Below are 27,933 nucleotides of genomic sequence, written 5' to 3'. Positions count from 1 at the left end.
TATTTATAGTTATTAATGGAAAGAGCACAGCTAAATAAATTACATAGTGTATTTGTTATACTCTGTTGAAATTTCTGAACAGGCATTTTTTAATATACAGTGACAAATACAAATATTCATGTGTCTGTGTGTGCAAATATAGTCTGTCTTGATACAAAGTCTCATGTAGCCCAATTCAAACTATGATCTAGCCACAGCTGGCCTTGCTCTTCAGAGCCTCTAGTTTCTATCTCTCGTGTGATAGGACCACACACACACACAGAGACACACACACACAGACACACACACATTGGCATTTTTAGAACTTTTTGATTTTTTGAGACAGGGCTTATTTGTGTAGTCCTGGATGTCCTAGAACTCACTCTGTAGATCAGGTTGGCCTCAGGCTTACAGAGATCCACCCGACTCTTCCTCCCAAGTGATGGAATCAAAGGTATGTACCACCACTGCCTGGCTTAGAATTTATTTTGAAGGATCTATTTATAGTAGCACATACTTAGAAAATTCTAGGACTTGGGATGCTGATGCAGGAAGCTTGCTGTGAGTTTTTTAGGACAGCCTAGATGACCTATCAAATACCAGACATCTCTGAGCTACAGAGCAAACATCCTGTCTCAAACCAAAACCAACAACATAAATTATGAAAATAAAATCTTACTGCAATAGTACTTTTAGCAACATCCACTTAAAAGACTATTCCAGAGCGGAGCATAGTGACAAGCATCTTTAATCCCAGCACCCAGGAGGCGGAGACAGACAGATCTCTGTGAGTTCGAAGCCAGCTTGGTCTACAGAGGAAGTTCCAGGATAACCAGAGCTACATAGTGAGACCCTGTCTAGAAAATACAAAAACAAAACAAAGAAACAAACAAAAAGACTATTCCCAGTAGAAGGCGTCATTAGATAAAGACTAGCTAGTCAAGCTCAGACCACACTAGATTTTCTCCAACTTACCTTCCCATTCTTGATTTCCTCCCGAGCCAGTTGAACTACCCTTTTCACTTTGGATGCTATGCACAGGTACTTAAAAAACCTCTGGTGAGCAGACCAGAATTGACCCCACATAGATTTCTTCATTCTCTGTTCAGCATCAATCAAATCTGCAGCTTGCTGAAATCTCTCTCTAGCAATGACCCACTGGAAATACATAGGCAACATGTTACATATACATCTGAATACATTACTTAAAAGTAGCCCCTTTAGCCAGTCATGCCTTTAGTCCTATCACTCAGTACACTGGAGAATCACTGTGAGTTCAAGGACAGCCTGGTTTAGACATAGCATAGAAGTTCCACACCAGTCACAACGACACAGTGAGACCCTGTCTCCACAAAACTAAAAGTGACTCCTTCAACTAAAACAATCTGCAATCACTTGGGAAACTTTCAGGATGTTTATACATAAATGTCTCAAAATGTATACTATCTAAACCTGTCATTTTAGAACATGGTTATATTGCAACTGTGAATTTGATTTAACTGAATCAAATGTCTTTTATGAATTATCATAAAAAAATTAAAGCATGGAAAATAAGGATATTGATCAAATAAGCAACTGTGATCGTTATCTGCTGTTTCACAGCTTAAACATATTCTTCTATGTTGAAAAAGTTTCAACAGATAAATCTCATTAAAAAATTATCAGGCACATTAAAAATATCGACAAAAGATTTCTCACCAGCTTGACTGCTTTGTTATACATTTTAACATAACTCTGAGAAAGAAGAACTTCCTCTATTTTGAAGGTCACTCCAGTAAAGCTCAGCTGTCGTGCAATGTACATTCCTCTAAGCTTCATATCCATAGCAACTATTTCCATGGCACCAACACCTCTGAACAAAATTAAAACACACAGTAACTATCAATAAACAAAACAGCACTTTCCACACAGCAACGGTTCTGGCAGCACAGTGCCACCAGCCTTATTACCTGCGTTCCACTGCTTGGATAAAGTCACTGAATTCTCTGAATGGAGTTCCCTCACCCCAAATTCCAAGACGGTTCATATAGGCCATGTTCCGTGGTTCCGAAGCACCTGGAAAAGCCCCGACATATTATAGCTGCAAAAGCGATTTGCTCATCTTTCTGATCAAGTGGGGTACTCACCAGTGGCACTGGCATAAACAACTCTGGCTTTTGGCAACTTGTTCTGAAGCTCTAAAACGGCCAACCCTGTCTTGGTTGGCTTTGAAGAACCTACAGGACAGAGGTTTTTTGCTTTGTGACATTCATCAAACACTATCTGTAAGGAGGAGCTAAGGAACATATCAAAAACAGAACTGTCCATTCAAGAGTGTGGTCTATGACCCTGGGGCCTACATGTATTTTCTCTAAGATTCCACACATAACCCAAGATCCCTCTGGGCCTCATTTCTATTCTTTCCCCTTGTCCTGCAGCTTCTGAGCTAACTGCTCAATGAGTTATTTACTTCAGGTGAAAATTTTTCTTATAAGAATACAGGAGCTGGGTGGTGGTGGCGCACGCCTTTAATCCCAGCACTCGGGAGGCAGAGGCAGGCAGATCTCTGTGAGTTTGAGACCAGCCTGGTCTACAGAGCTAGTTCCAGGACAGGCTCCAAAACCACAGAGAAACCCTGTCTCGAAAAACAAAAAAACAAAAACAAAAACAAAAAAAAAAAAGAATACAGGAATGGCCAGACGGTGATGGCACACTCCTTTAATCCCAGCATTCGGGAGGCAGAAGCAGGCAGACCTGTGTCTTTGAGGACAGCCTGGTCTACAAGGTTGTCCTTGAACTCAGAGATCCACCTGCTTCTGCCTCTCCAGGGCTGGGACTAAAGGTGTGCACCATCACCATCCTAGTGGTTTTTTTTTTTGGTTGTTTTCTTTTTTTAATTTTTTGACACAGGGTTTCTTTGTGTAGCCCTTGCTGTCCTTTAACACAGCCTCAGAGATCTGTCTTCCTTAGGCATGCCCTAACAGCACCCAGCCTGAACATAATTTTTATGCCATCAAAAATAAACACAATCACTATTGAAGGATACCACTCCATCGAAGTCATCACCGCACCAATGCAGAAGCTGTTTTAACCTGGTCTTATATTTACCACCAGACTGGCTTTCACCAATAAGAGAAGAATAGGTAGCAAAAATAACACCCTTTTTCACACTCCCATTGTGTTTGGAAGAAATTTTTCCATATTTAAACTAAAAGGAAAAAAAGAATTTAATTAGTACATCTTCCTCTCAGAAAGACCTACCTCAAACTTATGAGTCAACTTAGGTTCATGACAGACTCCAAAAAAATATAGACACATAAAGCTTATAATACATAAATGTGAACATATCCGAAAAAAAAAAAAAAAAAAACATGCCACAACCAAGTTTCAAATCCGCTTTCCTATGGAAATTCCAGCACTGCTCCACACATTCTTACTGTGCATTCAGCATACACAGGAAAGGACTATGACTGAGTTGAAGACTAGAAGATTATCACCAGGAGAAGTGTTAGCAAGTGAGCTAGGGGTGTGACTCAGTGGTAGAGCACTTTACCTAGCATGCCTAACCCCTGGGCTCTATCTGTGGCACCCCCAAACACAGAATTTTGAGTAATGTGCTCCTTTGTTTGTTACATTACTCAGAAATAAATCTTACCTAGATGTTTTAGTATTACAGTGCAATCATTCAAAACATAACTAAACACAACCTAACCAAAAAAGTCACAGAGTGAGTACCAGGACAGGCTCCAAATGTACACAGAGAAGAAACCCTGTCTCGAAAATTCAAAACAAACAAATGAAAACAAAATAAAAAAATTCTAATCACATTAAAATGTGTTTCAGATCTAGATACCCACTTTCTTGTTTCTATACTAACACAAAGTCCTTAAACTCAGCCATGAAAACCGAACGGTTATCTATAGGCTGTACAATGTGACAGGCACACTACTTCTCCACACTGCACATGGACAGGCAGATGAACCTCTGGAAACCAAGACAAACAGAACACTGGAAACCAACAAAACAAACTCCATTACACCAGGGACCATGCCCACTTTGTCTGCCATTAGATACACCCAAGGCCTAGCACGTGTTGTGTGGAATAGCTCACTGAGTCCTTGGAACAAAAATCACAAAAAACAGTTGTCTCATTTTCATAGATGAGTCTGTGTATGTTGATTGATAGTCCCATTGAAAAGAGAGGCTTCCATACCTTATTTAATGAATGGACCAAAATGTTCTTTGCTCCAATATCCTTTAAATCTCTTTCAGCATCATATTTTAAGTCATTTGATACACTAAACCTGTCAAAAAAAGATAAACCAAATTAAAATTGATTTGCATTTTTTTTTTATAGAACTAGGAACAGTCACATAGACACAATATAAACACAAACACACACACACTCACTCACTCAAACTTATCCTGAGGTGCTATATTAAATGAAAACCAGGCCTCCTCAGCCCACATGGTGGCACTTACCACAGTGCTCTCTTTCTGCTCAACAAATAGTTCTCATATATGATCCCTGCTATCGTCCGGCCTTTGCCCACACCAGCACCATCACCTATTAAGAAGCCAGCACGATCTCCATTAGGGAGGAATGTTTCATGTTGCTAAAAAGGGAAAAGTTGGAAGAACGGGTGTCATTTTCTCATCAAAGTAACTGATAAGTGGCCCATGCTACTACCCAATCAAAACAGTCATGGAAATGTGTCATCATTACCCCTTCAAGCACTTTGACCTAAGAGTGACCCCTAGCATGGATACTCTTCTCTATATAAGTACTACACTCTTTCCCTCTAGCCTGCCATACACTTAGCATCAAAGACAAGAAATTGGCAAGGTGGTTTCACTATTCCTTTAAATACCTGCTTGACAATTTGCCAACTTTGACACATTACTTAACCATGGGGGCAGTTGGCCACTCGCAGCATTACTTATCCTACAGTAATGAAGTTAAAAAGAAAATATCTCAAGCATAACTGAAGTGAGGCCACTCACAAACTATATTACTAATAGTACTGCACAGTGCATGACTGCCAATTTACTACCTTAATGGTATGGGCACTCAAGTCTTTCCAGCAGGGAAAAAAAAATGAGGAAACAAACATTCTTACATATACATCAGATTCTTAAAAGTAGAAGTCTTAGATAAAAAAATAAATGAAGTCTTCATATCAATAATATCCTCTCCCCCCCAAAAAAATATTTCCACATAAAATTCTAGGGTCATGACTTGTCATTTCCACCAGAAGACATTCTTAAGATCCCTGCCATACTTTCTCTTTTCCTAATATATAATCTATTTTTCCTTCTTTGAGACAGAGTTTCTCTGTGTAGCCCTGGCTCTCCTGGAACACACTCTGTAGACCAGGCTGGCCTCGAACTCAGAGATCCACATGCCTCTGGCTCCCCGGTGCAGAGAATAAAGGTATGCAGCTCCACTGTCTGTCTAATACATTACTTTTCAAAAATTTTATTTCCAAGTTTTTTGGGCAAGAAAAATTTACCTTTACTAAAACTGTATTATAAGGGGGTGGGAAAGATGGCTCAGTGGGTAAGGACACTAAGTGTTCTTCCAGAGGACCTAAAATTTGATTCCCAGCACCCAGGCCAAGTGACTCAAAACTGCCTGTAAATAACTCTAGCTGAAGCGTGGAAAAATCAGACTTCCTCTTCTGGCCTCTGTCATTATCTGACACATGTGGAATCCATTCATAAGATACACAAATACATACATATAAATACTAAAATAAAACAGGTGGTACACACCCTTAATCTCAACAGTCAGGAGGCTGAAGCATGTGGATCTCTTCCTTCCTCCCTTTATTTATTTATTTATTTGTTTGTTTGTTTTTCAAAGCAGGGTTTCTCTGTAGCTTTGGAGCCTGTCCTAGAACTATCTCCTGTAGTCCTGGTTGATGTGGAATTCACAGAGATCCGCCTGCCTATGACTCCCGAGCGCCACCCACCACTGCCTGGCTAATGAATATTTATTTATTTATTCATTCATTCATTTATTCATTCATTTATTTATTTATTTATTTTTGCATTTTACTTTATATCAAGATAAACCATCAAACTTAACTAAGAATTAATTACCTGAGCTGCGTAGGTAACCGCCTCGAGTTGCAACGCTGAGAGCCAGCCATTATCAATGGTCTCTTCAGAGATGGAGGTTTTGTACCAAACATCAGGAGGTGTGACACTGGACAAAGAACTAGTCTCCACTACTGCATCAGGGTGACGCAGGCCAATTTTTACTAAACAAAAATTTTAGAATGTTTCATTTAAATCATTCTAGTAATATTTCCAATTTTATTACAAGATAGTACAAAATCAGTCTTATTACAGAGAAAATAGTAACTGAGCTTAACCCCAGTCCCTGGCATCCATCCCAACCCCCTGGCCTGAGAGTTGCATTGGTCTGGAATCCAAATCCCAGCAAGCCAGGACCTGATCCCCTCCCTGGGGGAGGATAGGGACTACTCCCACAAGATATTTTAGTGGACTCCCAGAGGAGGAACATGTGGTTCTAGGTTTCCATGTGCTCCCCGCTTACCTGTCTCCCCGCCATACCCTCAGCCACCGTATTTAATAAAACAATGGGCATTTTAATTTGGTTTGATCTGACCTAATTGGATTTCTTTGCACCTGCGGAGCTGCTCGTCTTACGATTTTTTCCTAAGAGTAACCAGTCACATTGAGCTTATATATAAAGTTACTAACTATAATATACTACTCACACCTGACTAAAATGACCTAACTATACAATTTAGAGACTGGTGATGAAATAATCTAGTTTAAAGCACACCACAGTCAGACCTGTGTTTCAGACATAGCTGGATATAGAAATACGTACTACTAGTCCCATCTACTATGTGGGATGTGGTAATACTAAATCTTAATAGTTTAAGAGATGATTAAGATCAAGAAAACCCAAGTCTTTCATTTTGACAAAACCTAAAGACATACATTTTATTGGCATGTACTCTGCATACGTCTCTGCATGACCCATTTCTTCCTCATCTTCTTCTTCTGGTTCATCCTCCTCTTTAACAACAGGAACCTTCTGTAACACAAAAGTACAATGAATCTTAAGTTTAGAGACAAAGGGCCAGAGTCTATGGGACCTTTTTTCAATCTGCCAATACAAGGTGCCAACTCCGTATTCTGTAAAAGCTCAGCTCTTGCCTGTCTATCCAAAGGTGAACGGCAATAATGGTAACCAGCGCACAAATGAGTCATCACAGGGCTCTACTCCCTCCAGCTACCATCTAGAATTACTTTGTCCCTCAATGCTCATAATCTCTCTCCAACCTCATCCTCCTTCTTCAATCCAAGACTTGAAAAAATAAGGAGTATCAAAGCAAAAGGTGGGACACTCCAATTCACAATCTATCAAACCAAGACTTTCGAGTATATACAATATTAACAAAAATGACACTTCTGACAGGTTTTCTTTCCCATTGTAAATATTCCTCAAATCACCCTATACACTCATGTGGGATGTCCTTCCGTGTATGTGGTTGCTTTTACTGGATAATGAATAAAGTTGTTCTGGAAAATGGCTTAGCAGAGTTAAAGCCAGGCTGGGAAATCCGAACAGAGATACAGAGAGAGAGTAGGCAGAGTCAAAGAGATACCATGTAGCTGCCAAAGAAGACAGATGATGGAACCTTACCAATAGGCCACAGCCTTGTGGTGATACACTGATCAATAGAAATGGGTTAATTTAAGGTGTAAGAGTTAGTTAATAAGAAACCTGAACTGGAGCCGGGCGGTGGTGGTGCATGCCTTTAATCCCAGCACTTGGGAGGCAGAGGCAGGTGGATCTCTGTGAGTTCGAGACCAGCCTGGTCTACAAGAGCTAGTTCCAGGACAGGCTCCAAAAACCACAGAGAAACCCTGTCTCGAAAAACCAAAAAAAAAAAAAAAGAACCTGAACTAAGAGTCCAAACCAAGCCATGTTGGAATTAATATAGTTTCATATAGTTTCTTTCTTTTTTTTTTTTTTTGGTTTTTCGAGACAGGGTTTCTCTGTGGTTTTGGAGCCTGTCCTGGAACTAGCTCTTGTAGACCAGGCTGGTCTCGAACTCACAGAGATCCGCCTGCCTCTGCCTCCCGAGTGCTGGGATTAAAGGCGTGCGCCACCACCGCCCGGCTTAGTTTCATATAGTTTCTGTGTGATTATTTGGGTCTGGGCTGAAGGGAAATGAACGAGTAGTCTCCATTTACAATGCAGCTGCCTTTCTTCCTGCCCATCCATTACCAGGCACTTCTTCCTCTAGTGTGTGTTTATAACCTCACCTCCTCCATAGAATTCATGTCTTCTTTATTTTTTTAATTATTTATCTTATTTTATGTTCATTGGTGTTTGGCCTGCATGTATGTCTATATGAAGAGGTCAGATCTTGGAGCAACAGTCAGTTGTGAGCTGCCATGCTGAATGCTTGGAATTGAACCCAGATCCTCTGGAAGAAAAGCCAATGCTCTTAACTGCTGAGTTATCTCTCCAGTTCCTGTCATGTCTTCTATAAGCCCTGGCTCACTGACCTGTAAGCAAGACACCAGCTCCTCGGTGTTTGTCAAAGTCCATCACACCCCTCCTCAGTCAGACAGCTCCTACCCAGCTATTTATTTGGGTTTTACCAAGTTATCAAAAGTTTATGGCTAATTCCATGCTGTCATTTTTTTCCTGACCAGACATATGAATAAAAATGGTCAGCCCTAGCCAGGCAGTGGTGGCACACACCACCCAGCACTCGGGAGGCAGAGGCAGGCGGATCTCCGTGAGTTTGAGGCCAACCTGATCTTCAAGAGCTAGTTCCAGGTCAGGCTCCAAAGCTACAGAGAAACCCTGTCTCAAAAAACAAAAGGCAAATGAACAAAAAAGGTCAAAGGTCAACCCTGCAAAGAACACCATGGCCCAGGGAAGATGCAAGTTCAGGCCTAAGTATTTGTGATTAATTAGCCTACATCCACTCAACAAGCTTTCTGAGGATATTTCTAAGGTAATTTTAGCCAAGTACTTTAACTATTTAAAACTCACCATGGTGGGGGAAAAACTCCTCATTTTCATGTCATTTATCCATATTCTTGCTACTTCTTTATTAGAAGATTCTTTTTTTACTGCACCATTACTGACATCAGCTGCAAGAAGAGAAGTGGATTAAATTTTACAAGTCTCAAATTCTTTTCCTCTAGTTTAAAAATTCAGCAGTTTATCCATTTCAAAAAAACAGTATCTGCTGGGCGGTGGTGGCACACACCTTTAATCCCAACACTCGGGAGGCAGAGGCAGAAGGATTTCTGTGAGTTCGAGGCCAGCTGATCTACAAAGTGAGTTCCAGGATAGCCAGGGCTGTTACACAAAGAAATTCTGTCTCAAAAACAAAAAACCTGGATATTGTGGTGACAGGAGAATCCTGAAGATGCATTGGCTAGCCAGACTAGCCCAGCCTGTCTGATGAGTTCCATGATAGGATGGTGGTAAACATCCCCCTCCCTGGAGAGAAAGGGGCTACTAGACAGGGCAGACACAGACAGGGTTGAGAGGTTTGCATCTGCCCTACCATGTACCTTTTACTTCTCTTCACAGCCCCTAGCCCTTCTTAGAAATATAACATATTCGCTAACTTTCTTCAGTACAACACAAGCTCCTGGAGGGCAACAATTTCCCCCAGCAACACCTCAAAGTCCAGAAGGGAGCTGACAAAATACACTCAGTAGTTACTTATTCAATGAGCAAAAGAGGTTTCAAAGACTATAAAAACCCACATTCTTAAACTGGGTAGTAGTAGCAAACACTTTCAGTCCCAGCACTCAAAAGGCAGAGGCAGCCTGATCTATAGCCCGGCTTCCAGGACAACCAGGGCTACACAAGAGAAACCATCTTGGGAATGGGGTGGGAGACCAAAAACCAAACCAAACCAAAAACAGAGCTAGAAAGAGAGCTCAGACGTTAAGATAGTTTACTGCGCTTGTAAAGGACCAAGGTTCATTTCCCAGCACCCACAAGGCAGCTCACAAGAACTTCACTCCCAGTGAAATCAGATACCCTCTTGTAGCCTCCACTGGTACTTTATGCAGAAGGTACACATAAATATACTCAAGACACACACTCAGAAAAAATAATGACAACACCCAAAACCACTTGTGAAACATACACACACACACAAACAAAATAGTATGTGAAAGCAGACGTTCAAACAGCTGAAAATAACTTACTAGCTGCAGTCGCAACTGGCTGGGCAATGTTAGCAGGTGGTTTCAGTTTCATGAGTTCATTTAGACTATTATTTTTCAGTAAATCCTTCAACTGAACCTGGTCTTTTGAAGGAGCAGGGGGCAAGGCATTTCGCACTGCTGGTGCTGAGACTGAAGGGCGTGTGTTTGCCGTAGTCTGGATAAATTTTGTCAAAGTGATGGTTTGCCTATTGGTTGTTGCAGGTGGTGTTTTAGTCATTACAATTGTAGATCCCAAGGTCGGAAGTTGATTTATTTGATTCAGCACAAATGTTGTAGTGGATGGAGGCTGCTGCTAGAAAAGAAAAAACACTTTACATACTCAATTTGACTCTGATAGTCTGCAGAGGTAAACCTGGTAATCCATTTAGAAATCTAAAACTAGATGCTAGACGGAGGGCGCAAAATGGAAAGCTGCAGGCACAAGAACCTTGAATCTCCAGCACATAGACCACATGTCCATCAGGCAGTCATGCACATCTGTTCACACCAATGCTCTGACAGCAACACGAGGCAGAGAGAAAGAGACCTGTCTCCAACAAGGTGAAAAGTGAAAACTGTTCTCTGACCACATGCCTGCGGGGTACGTATGAGCTCAAAGTCAACATACATACAATCTAAACTTTATTCTATTCTTGTTTAACTAATGGTACTTTATTTCTACTTTAATGACTAGCTATAAATTATCAGGCTAAAAACAACAATCAGGAAAGGGTGTAGTAGTAATTTGACACTTTATATAAGCATAAGAATAAAAATTATATATGAGAAGCTATTCCAATCTATCTGTGATTTACAATAACTCTAGACCTAGCAACAACCAAAAAAAAAAAAAAAAAAAATTCTATCCAACACTGCCCACCAGGCAGACACATAAATCACTTAAGACCCAGGTTTTGAAGTCAACTTTTTTTTTAAAAGACTGCTACTGTTGCCAGGCATGGTGGCACACATCTTTAATCATAGCACTTGGGAGACAAAGGCGGGTGGATCTTCTGGTTTGAGACCAGCCTGGTCTAGAGAGTGAGCCAGGACAGCCAGGGCTACCCAGAGAAGCCCTGTCTCAAGAAAACGGAAAGAGCCGGGCGGTGGTGACACACGCCTTTAATCCCAGCACTCGGGAGGCAGAGGCAGGCGGATCTCTGTGAGTTCGAGGCCAGCCTGGTCTACAAGAGCTAGTTCCAGGACAGGAACCAAAAGCTACGGAGAAAGAAACCCTGTCTCGAAAAATCCAAAAAAAAAAAAAAAAAAGAAAAGAAAAGAAAACGGAAAGATTGCTATTGTCATTTAATTTACTGTCATTTCTTTTCATTTGTATGGCTAGGGTATGTGCAGGTTCCTATGGAAGCTCGAGGCACCAGAACCTCCTTAAGCTGAAGTTACAGACATTATTATTATTATGGGTAATTAATTCTGCAATAGCAATAGTTAACTGCTGAACCATCATTCAAGCTCTTTGAAGCCAACTTTCTGTTAATATTGCACTTCTTTTGGTTAAAAACAAAAACCTTTCAATTTTTCCCAAATGTGTGGAAGCAAGAGGGGAACTTGAGGGATTCAATTCTCTCCTTCTACTGTATGGCTCCCGGGGATATTTGGGTCTTTTTCCCCCAGGACAGGGTTTCTCTGTAGCTTTGGAGCCTGGCCTGGAACTAGATCTTGGAGACCAGGCTGGCCTTGAACTCAAAGAGATCCGCCCTTCTCTGCCTCCCGAGTGCTGGGATTAAAGGTGTGTACCACCACTGCCTGGCTGATACTTGGGTCTTAAGGCATGGCAACAAGCATCTTTACCACTGATCCATCTCAAAGACCCAACACTGTCTTTCCTGTTCAATGCTGTTTGCCATCGTATAGGTCACACTACATTTTAGAGTCTAAAAAGACAAAGATAACTTAGGTGAACACCAAATACTGGTAATTAGGTGGTTACTCTCAACAGTGCTGTTAGAGAGGAGGTGAAGTGAGAAGAAAGCAGGGAAAAGAAAAGAAAAAGCTGAGCACAGTGGCTCAAGACTGTGAGAGCCAAAGTTGGCAAAGAGACGTAGAATGTGTAGAAATTGAGCATAAGGCCAACATGACCTACAAGAGACCCTATCTCAAAAAATTAAAAAAATGAAATAAAAATAAAGCCAACTTAAAAATGCTATTGTCTTTGGCTTTAAAGTTACTATGTATTTCTGCATATCATTGGTGTTGATGTTTGTCCTTGTGCCACTGGGGATCATCCCAGGGCCTGGCATCTATCTGCAAGGCTAGTCCACCACTAAGCTACAACTCTAGCCCCCTTCCATAACTCTTTCAATAAAATCTTCTAGACTGCTATTTACCACTTCAAGTATTTATTTTTTTTCTTTTGGTTTTTCAAGACAGGATTTCCTGTGCAACAGTCCTGGCTATCCTGAGACTCACTCTGTAGACCGGGCTGGCCTCAAACTCAGAGATTCACGTGTCTCTGCCTCCCAAATGCTGGGAGATTAAAGGTGTGCACCACCACTGTCCGACTTATTTACCACTTTTACACTAACAATACAAATTGACAAATTTTAACCAGTTCAACCAATAATTTTATATCCTTTGGATTTTGTTGATATTGGTAAAATTTGAGCCAAGGTCAAAAGAACTCTTTCTGTAAAGCACAATTAATCACATAAAAGCTATAGCAAAACAAGTGACAAAAGCCAAGACAGCAAACACTGAAAATAGTGAGGTAACATGTACATTCATCTCACCAATTTTGTTTTTAATAATTTATAATACACTAGCATCCTCTGGGACATAGGGAAATCAAGGCTAGTCAGGGCTAAAGATCTTATTTAAAATAAAGTTATATTTTTGCTACCACTCTAAGCCATTCTAGAAGTAATACCAAATCTGAGTGGCTCTTACCCTCACATTTAACAGTGCAGGAGTAGACATTGTCTCTGGTTCTTGTTTAACAGGAACTGCTGCTTCTGTCTCCAACCCTAGTTCTAATGCACTAAGTGGCATCGACTGGAGAGAAAATACAGAGAAAGGATGGACAGCAGTGAATTCTGTTTCAAGAACAAGAGTTGCATTTATTTTATTAAAAAGAAAAAAATGAAACTTCAGAGCTGGATTTTACTTGGGAGGTAGAGCACTTGCCTAGCCTGTAGAGTCCTTGGCTCAGACTCCAGTACCATACACACAAGAGATTTACAACCAAACAGGATGTACAATCACTAAACCAGTTATAACAGAATAATATTGGTCAGCATAAATCTCCACAACACTACATTAATACCAGAACTTTATTTTTGCAAATGTAAAGAGAAGTCACACACAAAAAAATTAACTCTCTTTCTATATGAATGCTAAGAAGTAAGAAAAGCAGTATCTTGGGGCTGGAAAGATGGCTCAGAGGTTAAGAGCACTGACTGCTCTTCCAGTGGTCCTGAGTTCAATTCCCAGTCACCACATGGTGGTTCACAGCCATCTGAGATCTGGTGCCCTCTTCTGGCCAGCAAGCATACAGACAGACAGAACACTGTATACATAATAAATAAATAAATCTTTAAAAAAAAAAAGCAGTATCTTGGCTTTGATGCAAATAATATTTACTTCATTAATAAAAACAGCATAAAAACAATAATTCACAAGATTATTTTATTTATTTGTTTGTTATGTACACAGTGTTCTTCTTGCATGTGTGTGTGTGTCAGAAGAGGGCACCAGATCTCATTACAGATGATTGTGAGCCAACGTGGCTGCTGGGAATTGAACTCAGGACCACTGGAAGTCAGTGCTCTTAACCCAAGTCATCTCTCCAGTCCCTCACGTGTATATTTAAAATTAAGCTTTATTGCTGGGCAATGGTGGAGTATACCTCTAATTCCAGCACTTGGGAGGCAGAGGCAGGTGAAGCACTGGGATTTCAAGGCCAGTCTGGTCTACAAATTAAGTTCCAGAGCAGCCAGGGCTACAAGGAGAAACCCTGTTTAGAGCTGGAGAGATGGCTCAGAGGTTAAGAGAACTGGCTATTTTTCCAGAGGACCACCTGAGTTCAATTCCCAGCAACTGTATGGTGACACACAAACATCTATAATGAAATCTGGTGCCCTCTTCTGGCCCACAGGATACTGTATGCACAATAAATAAACAAATGAATAAATGTAAAAAAAAAAAGAAGAAGAAGAAAGCCAGGCGGTGGTAGCGCACACTTTTAATCCCAGTTCTTGGGAGGCAGAGGAAGGCAGATTTCTGTGAGTTCGAGGCCAGCCTGGTCTTACAAAAGCTAGTTACAGGAGAAAAATCAAAAAAAAAAAATAAAATAATAAAATAAAAATAAATAAATGAAATTAAAAAGAAAGAAAAAAAACAAAGAAACCCAGCTTAGAATCCTTCACAAAAAAGTTAAGGTCTACTTAATATCTTTTTCTAAAATGTTAATTAAAGAGCTGAGGTTATACATCAGCAGTGAAGTACTTGCTTAGGATGGCACAAGTGCCAGGGTTCAATCACCAAAACTACAATCAGGAAAAAAAACTAATGTTAATAATAAATGATGCCAGACGGTGGCAGTGCGCGCCTTTAATCCCAGCATTAGGGAGGCAGAGGCAGAGGCAGGCAGATCTGTGAGTTTCAAGGCCAGCCTGGTCTACAGAGCTAGTTCCAGGACTGTTGAAACCCTGTCTCAAAAACAAAACAACAACAACAAAAAGGACAATGGAAATTGCAAATTAAGATGGAATTCTGGAGGATTTAGAAAACTTGTTACCTGTTGAACTGAAGGAGGAGTAGGAGTCGCAAGCCCAGCATCTCCACCATCAACATCAAAGAGGTCGTTCGGACTAATCCCACTCTCGCTCAAGGCAGCAAGCAGTAAATCTTGCCCTGGTTCCACCATCTTAGAACAAAGTGAAAAATATTAACTCTCTTCTAAACACAAACAATCCAACATTTTCTATCAGAGCTGTTCATTCAGTACTTATGAAGAACCTGCTACATGTCGGAAAAAGAGAACAAACATCTTTGACCCCAGTAACCTCACACTAAAATAAAATGAAAGGACACAGAAATACAGCATTCAGAGCCTAGAGTCTCTTACTCCTTGGCCTTTTGACTAAGATCAAGAGTTTATTGCTAAACACTATGAAGCTGGGCAAGGCAGTACATGCCTTTAATCCTAGCACTCAGGAGGCAGCAGAGGCAGGCTGCTCTCTGAGTCTGAGGCCTGCCTGGTCTACACAGTGAATTCTAGAACATCTAGGACTATAAAATAAAATCAAAACACACTACAAGGTCAAAGGAGGCAAAAGTGAACTCTGCACAGGTTCCTAGGTAGATGACAATACTGAGTTCAGGGGAAGAAATCATCAGAAAGACAAGTGTCTTCTGAACCCTGCATTCCAATCAACTGTAAATTCACATACCAGGGGCCCACACATGAGAAGGTTATGATCTGTGGCCTCACTCATCCTTCTACAATGATACAGGCCACTACCGGGTTTTCAGATGCAGGACAGCTTGGCACAACAGTTTCTTATGTAGAAAGATTACTGACGGCAGTATAAGAGCAAACTGAGGGAACTCGGGAAGACATCCACTGCATCAAGCACTGGGACTGCAGTGGCTAGGAGAAGGAAGACAAATATGTTCTAAGATATTTAGCAAAGAGACTATAAATTTAAAATTAAAAACCCGGGGGCTGGACCTGGCAGTGGCGGGAGAAACACACCTTTAATCCCTGCACTCGGGAGGCAGAGGCAGGCAGGCAAATCTCTGAGTTTGAGGTCAGAGAAATCCTGTCTCAAAAACAAAACAAAACTCAAAAAAGAAGAAAAAGCCATGGGCTAGAAAGTTGGGTTAAGTGTTAAGAGCACTTTCCACTCTTCCAGAGGACCTAGACTCAGTTACCAAATTACCAAATACACGAATACAAAATGCCCATATGCATAAATTAATTTAAAAACTTCAAATTTTAATTTTTCTAAATTACACATACACTCTTGTGATAAGTTTTTCCTAGGAAATACATTGTGTTACATACACAATATACCTCAGCTGTGTGATGCGTGACATCCCACACGAAGAAGGTTAGTTAGCAAAGCACCAAAGCTGCAATCTAATAGACAGCAACTGTTAAAGAGACAGTAAACAGAGAAATCCTCAGCCCGGCCTATGTCACATTTACCAGTGTATCAGATAGAAGAAGTTCTAAGTCAGGTGAATATTCTTACTGAAACCAAAGGCCAGATCAGCAAAGTTTTCTACAAAAATTTTCAGAGAAAGGAAAGGAAGTCTGAGATAGAAAACCATCTTGGGGACTGGAGAGATGATCAGCAGTTAAGAGCATTGCCTGTTCTTCCAAAGGTCCTGAGTTCAATTCCCAGCAACCACATGGTGGCTCACAACCATCTGTAATGAGGTCTTGTGACCTCTTCCGGCCTGCAGGCACACATACAGACAGAATATTGTATACATAATAAATAAAAATTTTTTTTTTTTTTTTTTTTTGATTTTCGAGACAGGGTTTCTCCGTAGCTCTTTGGTTCCTGTCCTGGAACTAGTTCTTGTAGACCAGGCTGGCCTCAAACTCACAGAGATCCGCCTGCCTCTGCCTCCCGAGTGCTAGGATTAAAGGCGTGCGCCACCACCGCCCGGCTAAATAAATAAATATTTTAAAAAAGGAAAAAAAAGAAAAAAGAAAACCATCTTGGACAGTAAAGATGATGGGTTAAGGAAAGTCAATAGGAAATCCCCCAAACTGCCAGTCAGGCTCTCATACACAACAGCACCTAAGCTCACAGCAACCTAGGCAGCCATGTGATATAATTTAAAAGTTACAATTTAAATTGACATAATCCTACCTTTACATAGACAAAGTGAAAGATTAGAATCCAAATAGTAAAAACTCACAAAGCTCTTTCCAGCAAAAAGATAAAAAAACTGACACCATGCTTTAATGTTCTGCTCTGGGATGAATGCTAGACACTTGAACAATGGAAAAGAAGAACTCCAGATTAAGAGAAAGCTGAGGGGCCGGGCAGTGGTGGTGCAGGCTTTTAATCCTAGCACTAGGGAGGCAGAGGCAGGCGGATCTCTGTGAGTTCGAGACCAGCCTGATCTACAAGAGCTAGTTCCAGGACAGGCTCCAAAGCCACGAGAAACCCTGTCTCAGAAAAAAAAAAAAGGGGGGGGGGGGTTTGAGGTAAATAAAATAAATGTGAGCTGAAGACCAGGCTAGACTAGGCTGCACAGTTAGACCCTGGCTCAAAGTAAGAGGGAACAAAGGCTGGAGAGATGGCTCAGAGGTTATTAAGAGCACTTGTTAAATTGGCAGAGGACCAAGGTTTGTTTTTTTAGCATTCACGTGGTGCTAGAATTAAAAGACTGCTCCACCATGCCTGGCCTCACTGAGCTTGTTTTTTTCTTTCCGAGATCATTTTTCTGTGTAGCCTGGCTTCAAACTCACAGAGATCCACCTGTCTCTGCATCCCAAGTGTTGGCGACCACTACCTGGCCTTACTGAGTTTTTTAACTGTTTCCTTAACAATAAAGATTAAAAGTACAAAAACAAGGAAGGGAAGTTTTTTTTTTTTTTTTTTTTGGTTTTTCGAGACAGGGTTTCTCTGTGGCTTTGGAGCCTGTCCTGGAACTAGCTCTATAGACCAGGCTAGTCTCAAACTCACAGAGATCCGCCTGCCTCTGCCTCCCGAGTGCTGGGATTAAAGGCGTGCGCCACCATCGCCCGGATAGGGAAGAATTTTTTGATATTCATACAAGGAAAGATGCCCAAAGCAACACAGGGCATGATCAGAGCTCATCTCAATGGGCACTTTTGGAGACAGCAGTGCTTTAGTCATTCCAAAGGTTGTTCATCAAAAATAAACATATGTGACTTCTACCTGTCGACAAAAATTAAGGGGACTTGAGGATAAAAGTGAGATGATACCTAACATAGATAAATAAGACCTGGAACTAGGGGCTGGAGAGACGGCTCAGCGGTTAAGAGCATTGCCTGCTCTTCCAAAGGTCCTGAGTTCAATTCCCAGCAACCACATGGTGGCTCACAACCATCTGTAATGAGGTCTGGTGCCCTCTTATGGCCTGCAGACATACACACAGACAGAATATTGTATACATAATAAATAAATAAATAAATATTTAAAAAAAAAAAAAAAAGACCTGGAATTAGCTCGTGGCCAGTCTGCTCTACAGAGTTCCAAGACAGTCAGGAGAACAAAAAGAAACTCTGTCCAAAAAAAAAAAAAAAAAAATAATCTAAAAAAGTTCTGGCCCAGTACTGAGAAAAACAACAAAACATGAAGGAACACAGTGTGAGACCCTTGGACCCCACTAGGAGTGATCTGAATGTTAGATGTATCTTTCTCATACAGGGATCTATCTATGGAGCTTTCCAGGCAGTTTGGCACACATCTTCTAGTCATTCTGTTCTGCAGGAAACAAGAGAACAAGACAGAGTACTTATCCCATTCTCTAACTGCATTAAGCAACTCTTAGTATTTAATCATATCCCACATGCAACAGACTCACAGAACTTCAGTGAAAGCCCTTGAAAGCTGCACTGGCCAATCTCCTGGTTTTATGAAAGCAGCTTCATGGGGGGGGGGGGTATTTTCACAATATAAATCCAAAACACTGCTGCATGTAGAAACTGTCACTGTGTCTACCACGGAGTTCATATTTCAGGTGACAACTGCCAGGTAGCAATCTAACAAGCCTAACAATTACCACACAGTCATCAACTGCGAATGGACATCAAAAAGTTTCACTTTTGCCAAAAGCACATCTGAAGGCATACATGGAGAGGCTGGTATATGGAGTGTGTATAGAAACTGTATCACTTTGCCAGGGAATCCTGAGAAGCAATGTCACCCAAAAGAGCAGAAAGTACAGCACTCATTAACACCAACATCGACCCTTATCAGCAGGGATGAGACAGAGGAGACTAGAGCTCTTCATGGGTCTGAGCAGATACAAGGGACATCATCTGTAAGGCAAGAGATCAGAAAGAACAGAGGTTCAAAACTGGGCGCATCACCCAATAGTGCTCTAATACAGTCAAGTTAAAAACAAAACAAAACAAAGCCAGGCAGTGATGTGGCACGGGCCTTTAATCCCAGGGAGGCAGAGGGAGAGGGATCTCTGTGAGTTCAAGGCCAACCTGGTTTAAAGAGCTAGTTCCAGGACAGGCTCCAAAGCTACGGAGAAACCCTGTCTCAAAAAATAAAAAAAAAAAAAAAAAAAAAAAAAAACAAAACAAAAACTCAACTCAGTTTCATCTTCAGACAGAACTAAGGACTAAGAACAACTAACTTCTGGAGGTGTTGTGTTGACTGTGCGAGTGAGCGAGAAAGTGAGTATGAGAGATACAGAGGGCAGGCAAAATAATAACTGGAGTGAATGTTTGCAGCTGGGTTGTCTTTTCTTTTGACTACACTGGCCTTGAAGTCAAAATCCTTCCGCACACTGTGATTACAGCTGTGTGCTATGTCCTAAAATTTTTTATTAATGAGCAGTGTGTGGTGATACACACCTTTAATCCCAGCACCCAAGAGGCAGACAGATTTCTGAGAGTTTAAAGCCAATCTGATCACAAAATGAGTTCCAGGTCAGCCAGGGATATTACACAGAGAAACCCTGTCTCAAAAAACAAAACAAAAAAAATTTTTTATGGCCGGGCGGTGGTGGCGCACGCCTTTAATCTCAGCACTTGGGAGGCAGAGGCAGGCGGATCTCTGAGTTCGAGACCAGCCTGGTCTACAAGAGCTAGTTCCAGGACAGGCTCCAAAACCACAGAGAAACCCTGTCTTGAAAAACCAAAAAAAAAAAAAAAAAATTTATTAATGGCCAAAAACAGTCGTGAATGCCTTTAATCCCTTTAATCCTAGCACTTGGCACACAGAGGCAGGCCGATCTCTGAGTTCGAAGCACCCTGCCTCAAAAAAAAACAGGAGGTGCACACACACAACAATGGGGTTGGCAGGGCACGTGTGAAAAGTAAAGGAAAACTTTGTAGAGTCATCTCTGTTACATTAACAGTGGGATCAATTTCATGTTGTCAGGCTTTTGCAGTAAGCACATTTACTAAGCCACCTCCCTGGCCCTTAACTACTATTTTGATAAACCTGAGTATACAAAAAGGTCCCCCCCCTTTTTTTGTATAACTGCTACCCCACTATACTTTCCAGACTAAAAACTTTTAATGACAACAATCCATGCATCTCAGTTAGGGTTTCTAGTGCTGTGAAGAGACACTGTGACCACCACAACTCTTATTAAGGAAAACATTTAGTTGGGGTGGCTTACAGTTCCAGTTATCATCATGGCAGGGAGCATGGTGGTCTACAAACAGATGTGGTGCTCGAGAAGCAGCTGAGATCCTACATATTTCAGGCAAAGACAACTGAGTCACTGGCCGTATCCCAAGCATAAGAAACCTCAAAGCCCGCCCCTACATTGACACACTTCCTCTAATAAGGCCACACCCACTCCAACAAAATCACTCTCTAACAGTGCCACTCCCTGAGTTTATGGGGGCCACTTACATTCAAACTATCTCGCCATCTAATAATTCATTTCTAAAATAGTTCTGTAAGGGGATGGAGAGATTGCTAAGTTGTTAAGATCACTGACTGCTCCTGCAGAGAACGTGGGATTTGAATCCCAGTACCTACACAGTGGCTTAGAACCATCTGTAACTCCAGTTACAGGGGATCCAGCACTTTCTTCTGGCCTCTTAGGTCACCAAGCACACATGTGGTATATATATACATATACACAGGCAAACACACCCATACACATAAAATAGTAAGAAAAATTTAAATCTTTTTAGCCAGGCACCTTTAGTCCTAGCACTTGTGAGGCAGAGGCAGCTAGATCTGAGTTCAAGTTCAGCCTGGTTTAGAGTGAGTTCCAGGATATCTAGAGCTACAAGAGAGAAACCCTGTCTAGAAAAATCAAAACCAAACAACAAAAAAAAACTTAAAAAAAAAATAGTTCTATAAAATACTACTTAAGTGTCTCACATCTAATTTATGCAGATAATCAGGTATCTAAAGACAACTGACAGACATTTCCAAATGTACATGGATACTATCACTTAGTATTTTTGCCTGAACAAATAACAAGCTGGGCATGGTGGTGAAAGTCTTTAGCTTAGTACTCAGAAGGCAGAGACAGGTGACCTTTGAATTTGAGGCCAACCTGGTCTACAGAGTTCCAGGACAGCCCGGGCTACACAACGATACCCTATCTCAAAAAACAACCCACCGTTTTGTTTTGAAACTCTTCTTAAATAGCATAGGGACTCCTGGCAGCACAGGCCTAAGACCCTAGCTACTCAAGAGGCTGAGGCAGATAGATCACCTATTCAAACCAGGCTGAGCTATAGAGTTCAGGACAGCCTGCGTGTTTTGGTAAAAGCCTCCTTCAAAATAAACATCACTCTCGAAAAACCAAAAAAAACCAAAACAAAACAAAATAAACATCACAAAGGGGTCTGTGGGCACTGCTCAGTGTTAAAGAAGCAGGCTAGCATGGCCCAAATTGCTAAATTCAAATCACCGAGACATAGAAAGACAGAAAGTCACAGGCACACACCTCACCTTTCAAAGCATGCCTGATTCAAGCCTTGGCTTCAGTTCTCCATCATACCAGACTGAAGACTGGCATTTAGTTTAATAATCTGAGGAAGCCGGCAACACCAGCACTTACAAATTGAAGGTAGAAGGATTAAGACATCCAAGGTAATGCTCAACTATATAAGGAGTTCATGGCTAACCTGAGGCACATATGACCCTGAAAAACTAACAGAGCCAGACGTGTAACACACACTTTTAATCCCAGCGCTTGGGAGACAGAGGCAGGTGAATCTCTTGAGTGGACGCCAGCCTGGTCTACAGAGTGAATTCTAAGACAGCCTGAAGTGTTTGTTACAAAGAAACTCAGCCTCAAACAAATAAAAATTACACCCACAGGTGTGTATAGACACACATTTTTAACCTCAGCACTCAGGAGGCAGACAGGTGGATCTCTTTTGAGTTTAAGGCCAGCCTGGTCTACAGAGTGAGTTCCAGAAAGGGGGGGGGGGACACGGGCCAAGAAAAAATGGAGAAGGGAAAGCAAAACTCTTTATCACTAATACCTCAAATTCAATTGGCTGATACCTCTTTTTTTTGGTTAAGTTTTTTGAGGCAGAGTATCTCACATGGCTCAGGGTGTCCCTCTTTTCCTAATCCTGAATGCACCCCCCAGTGCTAGGATTACAGTCACACACTCTGACATCTTTAATACTTTTTATGGATAGGTTTTTCTTTCCATCCTCCACATTACCCAAGAGTATCTTTTTGTCACAAAGGAGCTAAAGCCTAGAGAGGAAGAATGCAACAAGGTAACAAGTATACAAGCTTGGAATCCAATTCTAAACCCAGGAGACCAATACCTAACTTCTCTATACCTCTGCCCTTCCCAGCCCAATGGGTGGCCTCCATAGTCACAGGCTCAACATTCCCAAGTTCAATGGGGAAGGTGGCACGTGAATCCCACACATGTAAACCCAGCACTTAGGTCAGAACTTCCAAGCCAGCCAAGGCTACACAGTGAAACCTTCCTTATTTTCAAAAAAAAAAAAAAAAAAAAAAAGCTTCAATAGACAATAAAAATACTGCATGAACACACATACTGCTCACTAGGTAACTAGTGCCAATAGCTCCTCGTACATCATATATATCTACTAGGTATCGTAAACAATCAGGAGACGAAGGGCCTACCTTACCTGCAAATGTGACACTACCACAAATGGGACTTAAGCGCCTACAAACTTTTGCTATTTTCAGGAGTCTTGAGCTGATCCCTTTAGATACCAAGAGGCTACTACTGCACCACTAGTGTTTTCTATCTGTGGTTGACAATTTAATGGTGGACTGTCAAAGTAGTTTACAGTTTTATAGCCAACATAATCAAATATTAGAGTATAGTAAACCATTCCAAAACACACAGGTATCAAGAGCAAACATTTTATGAGATTTTGTGTTTTATGCACTAGCATTAGGTCACAAACATTTCCTACTGTAAAATATAATAAAACCACCTGGAAATAGTCTATTTTGTTAAACCCCAACAAGTAAGTTTATCTGATGTGTTTTGAGCTACCTTTAACTCTGACTTCCTCCTCTTCAAGAACCCAACCATTAGCTGGCCTTTAATCCCAATATTAAGGAGACAGAGGCAGGCAGATCTCTGGGTTCGAAGCCAGTCTGATCTACAGAAGGAGTCCCAGGACAATCAGAGTTATTACAGAGAGAAACCCTATCTGGAAAAACAAACAAACAAAAAAACAAAACAAAACAAAAACCCTTCCATTTGCCGGGCGATGGTGGCGCACGCCTTTAATCCCAGCACTTGGGAGGCAGAGGCAGGCGGATCTCTGTGAGTTCGAGACCAGCCTGGTCTACAGAGCTAGTTCCAGGACAGGCTCCAAAGCCACAGAGAAACCCTGTCTCGAAAAAACCAAAAAAAAAAAAACAAAAAAAAAAACCCTTCCATTTATAAAATGTTCTGTGGCATCTCAACCATTGTCCTAAAGCTGGACAAATTAAAAGCTTATCAAAGTGGATCTGCTAATCAGCATATAAAAACCACAGTCATTTTATTTATTAGTTGTTTATTTAAAAGGAAAACCTCTCAGAAACTATCTTTACGTGACCTTTAAAAAAATCTATTTTATAGCCAGGCATAGTGGTGCACACCCTGAAACTCAAGAACTCAGAAGGCAGCAGCAGGCAAATCTCTGAGTTCAAGGCCAATCTGGTCTACTCTACAAAGTGAGTTCCAGAACAGCCAGAGGTACTCAACGAGACTCTGTCTCAAAATAACAATAATAATAATTACATTCAGTGGAGAAGATGCACAGTGCTATGGCTCCCATGTGTGGAGGTCAGAGGACAAGTGTTCTCTGATTCCACTATGTGAATCCCAGTAATCACACAGTAGTCAGACTTAGTAACAGTGTCTTGACCATCGCAGTGGCCTCTTTAGATGACCTTTAAACGTAGGCAAGCAAAGCTCGGGGGTCTACTGTACCTCTTGAGAAACTACTTGGCAGGACCAGACCAGTGTATTCTTACCCTTTTGCCAGGTGGCAAGCCTCACCTCAAAGTTCACCAAAGCCATATCTAAACATGGATGAGGTTTTTGAAGCACAACTTTTCTAAAGCATATAAACCATTGGACATGATAACAGTGCAGGCCTACAAGTCTATCATCAGGGTAGCTGTGACAAGAAGATCTTGAGTTAGAAGCCAGCCCAGCTACATAAGGAAATTATAAGGAGTCAGTCTCAAAAATAAAAGCCTAAAAAAATAAAAAGCTTATCAAGAGTCTCATCGGGCAGTGGTGGCATGCCTTTAAAGTATTCGGGAGGCAGAGGCAGGTGGATCTGTGAGTTCGAGGCCAGCCTGGTTTACAAAAGTTAGTTCCAGGATAGGTTCCAAAGCTAAAGAGAAACCCTGCCTCGAAAAACAAACAAAAAGAGAATTAAGAGTCTCAGTTGGATGGTGGTGGCACTCAACTATAACAGCAGCACTCGGGAGACTAAGGCAGGAAGATCTCTAAGCGTTTACGGTTAATCTGGTCTACAGAGTGAGTTGACAGCCAGGTCTACAGAGAATCCCCGTCTCAAAAAATGAAAACAAAAAGCAAAAAGTACATACACACCACATTGGCCATTTTTAAGCAGTAACTTCAAAGAACTTAAGACTTTTATAAAAGTGCGTAACATAAAATTCTTGAATGAACCAATAAACGTAGGCTCTCTTTTTTAACACTTATACAGCAACTAAAGTGAAGTTGGATTTAAAATTCTAAAGGGAGTTGCACGGAATGAAGTTAAACTGCAAGCAAAAGCCAGAATAAAGAAGTCTTCTCTCATTACTTGGAAAAAGGCTTTATATAAAGATGTAAATTAACGTTCCTGCACTATCAGAATTAATGTCCCACTTAAGTCACCAGCGGCAAATGTCATTTCATCCTAGAAATTCTTTGTAAGCCCATCGTTTGCATAACAATTCTTTCTCCAATGCTATGAAAATCAACCCTAACTTTGGGGCCTTAAGACTGTTAACCGATAGAACTCTATGCAAATGCTAAATAAGGTGACCGGCTCTAGGACACTTTGGGTTTGACAGGTCGCTGGACCCTCCCAGATGACTCTTTAGAAGCCTTCTTCCCCCCCACCTTTAATTCTCAAAGTCTAGAGAAAATAAACATTTTACTCAAAATATCCTGCAAACAATCGACGTTTAAAGGTCAAAAGGGACCCGTTTTTAACCTTCCCTCAACACGTGTTCAGCACAAACTTCCGGGTGCAGCTACAATTGGCTGCGCAATTCAATGGATTAAAACGATGCTCTCGTGGGCTCTCATTTTATCTCCAATCTTCCCCGCTCGCGCACGCTTCTCAACCAGCGACTCCCCCAAACAAAAGCATCCCACAGCAAACGGAGCAATTACATGAAAGGAGCTTTCTACATAGGAGCATCAAGTTAGTGGTCCGCAAACATTAACCAAACTGAAGCACAAAGCCGGGATAAAGGGGAGGAGCTGGATGCCGGGATCAGGAAAGCAACACAACACACGGGTTCGGACAAATCCAAGGCTACGAAGCGGTGGAGCCCATCCCACGCCACTCCCGGGAAAACACCAGCAGACACCGCTTTGAGGAACTTGGGCGCTCACTACATCCACCACTACTAAGGTGAGCAGATGTCCAACCGCCATCGCCCTCAAGGATTGCGCTCAGAGTCTGAAGCTGCACTCACTTCAGGGAAAGCTAAAGTCGCCACGGCGAGGCGTGAAGGTGTCCCCCACGTGTCCCACGCACCCCACCCGCCAGGGAACCAGGTTCAGGAAGGGCATCTCGGTGTGGCCCACCGGTTCCCGGAATAGGGGTAATGGGCCTGAGTGACTCGAGCAGGATCTCCGCCTCACTTTCACCGCCCGTCTCGGGTCTGTAAGAGGGGAGAAGGCGAGGGACGCGATCGCCCGTGGAGCTGCCGTGCGCAGGGCCGAGCTGCCCGGCCTCGGAGCTGCTATCCGGTTCGGGACAGAGGGACTCCCACAGAGACGGCGCTGCCTGGCGCAGGACGCCGAAACCAACGGGGCGGCCAGCGGTATGAGAACGAGCAGCGGGAGAGCGAGGCCCGGGCAGCCGTGAATTGGCCGCCTCCCCCCACAACCGGCCCCACACGGACCCCAAGGAGCGCTGGTGGGAGTGGGAGGCTGTCCGGACGGACGAGCGTGGAAGGAGAAAAGGACTGAGGGAAGGACTTACTTTACCCGCCGGACCCGACGCCAGAATAGCTTCTCCCGGTCCGTGAGCGCGTGAGGAGCCGGAGGCAACAGGAGCGGAGGCGGCGGCGGCGGCGGCAGAAGCGGCGTCCGGCTCTGCCTACCTCCCCGCCGCCATCTTGACGCCCCTCCTCCCGACCCCCCGCCCCGCAGGAAGAGGGGGCGGGGCGGGGCGACGGATCAGGTGCCGCGCGCACGCAGCGCGCGCCACGCCCCACGTGACTCCCTCCCCCATCCCTTTTCTGCCCCGCCTCCTTCCTAAGTGAGGAAGCTGATTCGCCCCCCCCATCTTGGCCGCCCCCTGTGCCTTCGCCACCAAAACCGGACTCCGCCAGGTCCCGCTACCCTGGTACCAGTGATGGGATCCAAGAGAATTCCGGAACCCAAACGGTCCATTACCGCGGCTCCGGGGTGGGCGAAGGGAGAGGGGGCCGGGTTTCCGAGAAGGGGGAGGGGGCAAGGCGAAGGCGGCCTAGGACAGTCACGTGTCCACTGCTTCCGCCGCCGCTAGCTGATACCTCGCGAGAATACCGTTTCCCCACCCGTTCTGTTCCGTGGGCTGTCGGGAAGAAGGTCGCCTTCTCCTGGGTGCCACCGGCAGGTCAGCCTGTGCGTCTGTGCGCATGCGCCCCACCCCTGCCGTCGTAGTCCGACTAGCAAGGCCCCAGGGCTATTTTCAGAACCTTGGCTTTGGGTAGCAGTACTTGTGCAGTTTCTGACACTTGACGAGCTCTTCATTGAGCATGCTAGAAAAAAAATTAACGTAGTCATTGTTCTGAAGCTCGCATGAGCTTTATTGAACTTGATTGACTCGAAAACCGCAGTGAGCCTCTGGGCTCGTCCATGCTCATTATCTCATGTAGAACAGAGCTGGACTGTCCCATTCTAGACTCTTCTGCATCCACCATTGCTGCATACCAGGGCTTCCCCTTTAGCTCTTTGCTTGTTCGTTTTCATGTTTTCATTATTCAGACTAAAACATTAACTTCTTGGTCACCCTTTGACAAGAGAATGCAGCTTAACGCCGTTACTTAGGTGATAGGCATGCCTGGGCGTTTCTTACCCCCTTAAGGCTGAGCATCTTTTTCGCCCTGTGCTGAAAACAAACTGCACTCTTGTTTTGACCGTTGAGTGTGTGAACTCAGTCAGGCAGTGGTAATACACACCTTTAATCCCAGCACTTGGGAAACAGAGGTAGGCTGATCCCTGAGTTCTAGGCCAGCCTGGTCTAAAAAGAAGTTCCAAGACAGGTTACACAGAGAAAAATGTGTGAGTTCTTACAGAAAATTATGGGCATGTGTTCTAGGTTTTCGTTTGTTTGTTTTGTTTTTTCTGTTGCTACGATAGAACAATCACCAAAACCAACTAGGAAAAGGAAGGGTTTATTTCATCTTA

The 27,933-nt window shown here is 42.6% G+C and overlaps 1 protein-coding gene across 4 annotated transcripts in view; it reads right to left on the bottom strand.

Moving 5' to 3' along the window:
* Sbno1 (strawberry notch homolog 1) overlaps positions 1-26,700 on the bottom strand; it is a 58,489-nt gene extending 31,789 nt beyond the window's left edge. Inside the window, exons 1-14 of one of the 4 annotated variants that reach the window (XM_057763810.1) lie at positions 26,522-26,700; positions 14,945-15,073; positions 13,096-13,200; positions 10,192-10,504; positions 9,014-9,114; positions 6,937-7,033; positions 6,064-6,224; positions 4,441-4,574; positions 4,172-4,262; positions 3,005-3,166; positions 2,106-2,241; positions 1,929-2,034; positions 1,678-1,831; positions 955-1,137 (exon numbers count right to left, since the gene is read on the bottom strand). In XM_057763810.1, the coding sequence (XP_057619793.1) occupies positions 955-1,137; positions 1,678-1,831; positions 1,929-2,034; positions 2,106-2,241; positions 3,005-3,166; positions 4,172-4,262; positions 4,441-4,574; positions 6,064-6,224; positions 6,937-7,033; positions 9,014-9,114; positions 10,192-10,504; positions 13,096-13,200; positions 14,945-15,073 (1,872 nt within the window). In that variant the 5' untranslated portion in view covers positions 26,522-26,700. The remainder of the gene's footprint in view (positions 1-954; positions 1,138-1,677; positions 1,832-1,928; positions 2,035-2,105; positions 2,242-3,004; positions 3,167-4,171; positions 4,263-4,440; positions 4,575-6,063; positions 6,225-6,936; positions 7,034-9,013; positions 9,115-10,191; positions 10,505-13,095; positions 13,201-14,944; positions 15,074-26,521) is intronic. The other 3 variants (XM_057763811.1, XM_057763813.1, XM_057763814.1) reach the window with 3 other exon arrangements.
* Between the last annotated feature and the right edge of the window lie 1,233 nt (positions 26,701-27,933).

The sequence above is a fragment of the Chionomys nivalis genome, chromosome 3, assembly GCF_950005125.1.
Source record: "Chionomys nivalis chromosome 3, mChiNiv1.1, whole genome shotgun sequence".
NCBI classification, from domain to species: Eukaryota; Metazoa; Chordata; class Mammalia; order Rodentia; family Cricetidae; genus Chionomys; species Chionomys nivalis.
This window is presented reverse-complemented; position numbering and strand designations above follow the sequence as displayed.